Below are 2,477 nucleotides of genomic sequence, written 5' to 3' on the forward strand. Positions count from 1 at the left end.
TTAAAAGAAAGGAAAAAAAGCTGTTTCTTTGAAGCTTCCTGTCTCATTATGGTCCACAGAATGGGCCAAAGCTTCCATTCTAAACAAACAACAACAATAAAGTTATCTATTACAGAGAGACATATTGTGAGTTGGCATGTTACCTGCATATACAGATATCCTCTCACTCTACAGAACAGGAGGAAAATTCTGTTCATTTCACTGACAAAACGTGAGACCCAACATCTTCAGAACCTGTCACAACGCTGAGTTGACATAAAAACAGCACTACTAAACAACTACAACTAAATATTAGAAAAATAGAAAAACCCAGTTGCATGTTATTAATTGTCTGTAACTGTATTATCTTATCTAATTATATCCTACAGGTGTTATCTTTCTATTAACTTTTCAGTTACACACAATCTTATAGCAACACTATTGTGATGACACAAACCACTGTCTGTTTCTTTGCGATCCAACTCCTCGTTGACAATCACTGCCGGTACTACTGCACTCTCAGCTGATGTTTCAGGCCTCACTGGAACACTGTCACTGACTAGGGCTGTCTCACTATCATTTTCTTCACTTTGGCCTCCCCTCTTGTTCTCTTTCTGATTCCTGCATGGGTGTCCTTGAAGTTAACACAATTGAAATGATGGTCATACTCGCTTATTTGTGTGCACAACAATAAGAGAGACATATTCCCAAAGAAAATAAATTATGCTACCCTTGCATTGCTTTAAGAAGTACATACCCATTGCAGCTCAATCTGTGCAGCTTCATCTCTGAAAAGGGAACTTCCTTCTGACAAGTGATGCAGGGGATGACTGGACCAGAGGCAGGACGTGAGCTCTCCTAACAACAACAACAAATGGCTTTTAATTAATGATTAAAAGTCACCAGTAATCTTTGTTTTGATTATGTATTAAACTAAGTCTCTGTAAATGTATGTACACAATCTAAGGGTAGATCCTGTTGAAGTGGACGTATGTAGATTGTAGCCTGTCCAATCATCGTCGATGGATCTTTCAGATAGGCAAGGGTGTATCCAGTGCTGGGACACTGAAGCAACGCAAGATTTCGACTGCGAGTAGATCCTACAAGTTTTAGAAATTCAAAGCCTCCCCCTTGTTGGAGCTTCGGAAACACTTCCATCAGTTTATTTGTTATAACCATGGGATCGTGGTCATTCCCTGGAGAAAAAAACAAAACAAAATCATAACTCACCTCACCTTAAATTAAGCAAATAAGCCTGTGATAACTATTATTGACACTATGAACACCAATTAAGTTTGAGTCACTATAAAAAGAAATGCAAATAATTTCAACAAGCCACAGACAGTACAAACTTTTTTTACTTTTGGTAAATGCCTAGTTTCGCACTGACCTGAAAATGTTACTTTTTGCTCTCCAAGTCCTGAAGTAAGAAGTTCAGCTTTAAACAGTACGCTTGGAATTTTATCCGCATTGTGGTCAGCCAAACAACAGACAGTGTGTGTGTAGCTTCTTCGGCTAACTTGGACTTGTGCTGGTCGTCTCGTCATATTCCTTCTGGCTCCAATGTTATATGGCGCAAAGAGCCTTGCTACCTCCGCTGCAACACAGAAAAACGTAACAGCTCAATGGTCACCAGTCAGCTAAAACAGCCTCTACTTCTATCTTGGGATGCTCAAGCCAGCTAACACCATTTAGCCGATTAGCGAACTAGCTAGGTTTATGCTTCCCCCCCCATTAACAATAAATGTGTCACGCACGAAGCATCATAATACCGCATGCAAATACATGTTCGAGTCGATCTAATTTAACCTACACGTGTGTCCCGAATCATTAAATAGTAGCACACCTGGCTAACATGAAATTACTTAGCTTACCTTGGACAGGTGTACGTGATTGAGCGGCCGGTATCTGCTGTGACTGAGCTGCCGGAGTCACCGGTGCCGCGGGAGCCGTTGGACTTCTGCTCAGAGCTTCCTCAATCAAATTCGCTGCTTCTCTCAGCAGCTCCGGGCAACTTTTAGACATTTTGTCCTGCACCTCACACAGCGTCTCAACATTGGGGCTAGCAGGACCGAGTCTTCTCTTGATTTTTAGCCGTTGCAATGAAAGTTCTGTTTAACCGTGTAACTAAACCAACGTAGAGGTGAATAGCGCCACCCAGTGTATTGGAATGTGTTCAGTAGCTCTGCATCAATCCATTATCCGGAATTGATTTGTCTTGGCTTGATGCAGAGGGTAACCAATCAGGCGTTAGGTTCCGCCTACCAACTTTTGATGGGTCAGTTTGACAGTTTTAAGTAATTCAGGAAGCACTCCAACGCAGGACCATGAAATGTAAATGTAAATAGTGAAATTATTATATATGTATTTTACATAAAATGAATCGGTATTTGAATTAATTAATGACACATTTAAGTAATTATTTAATGGTGTATTTATTTATTTAATTGTGGCACTTTTAGTCCTCCATAAAACTGGCGCACACACATTTTGGGGTA

At 40.4% G+C, this 2,477-nt stretch overlaps 1 protein-coding gene across 1 annotated transcript; it reads right to left on the minus strand.

The window, feature by feature from the left end:
- Nucleotides 1-564: 564 nt before the first annotated feature.
- LOC121566094 lies at nucleotides 565-2,251 on the minus strand. Its single transcript, XM_045224018.1, has 5 exons — nucleotides 1,854-2,251; nucleotides 1,370-1,576; nucleotides 937-1,175; nucleotides 737-837; nucleotides 565-613 (listed from the first exon to the last, which is right to left on the minus strand). Exons 1-5 carry the CDS (start codon nucleotides 2,002-2,004, stop codon nucleotides 565-567), a joined length of 747 nt encoding a protein of 248 aa, XP_045079953.1. The 5' UTR covers nucleotides 2,005-2,251.
- Between the last annotated feature and the right edge of the window lie 226 nt (nucleotides 2,252-2,477).

Source organism: Coregonus clupeaformis, chromosome 12, assembly GCF_020615455.1.
Source record: "Coregonus clupeaformis isolate EN_2021a chromosome 12, ASM2061545v1, whole genome shotgun sequence".
NCBI classification, from domain to species: domain Eukaryota; kingdom Metazoa; phylum Chordata; class Actinopteri; order Salmoniformes; family Salmonidae; genus Coregonus; species Coregonus clupeaformis.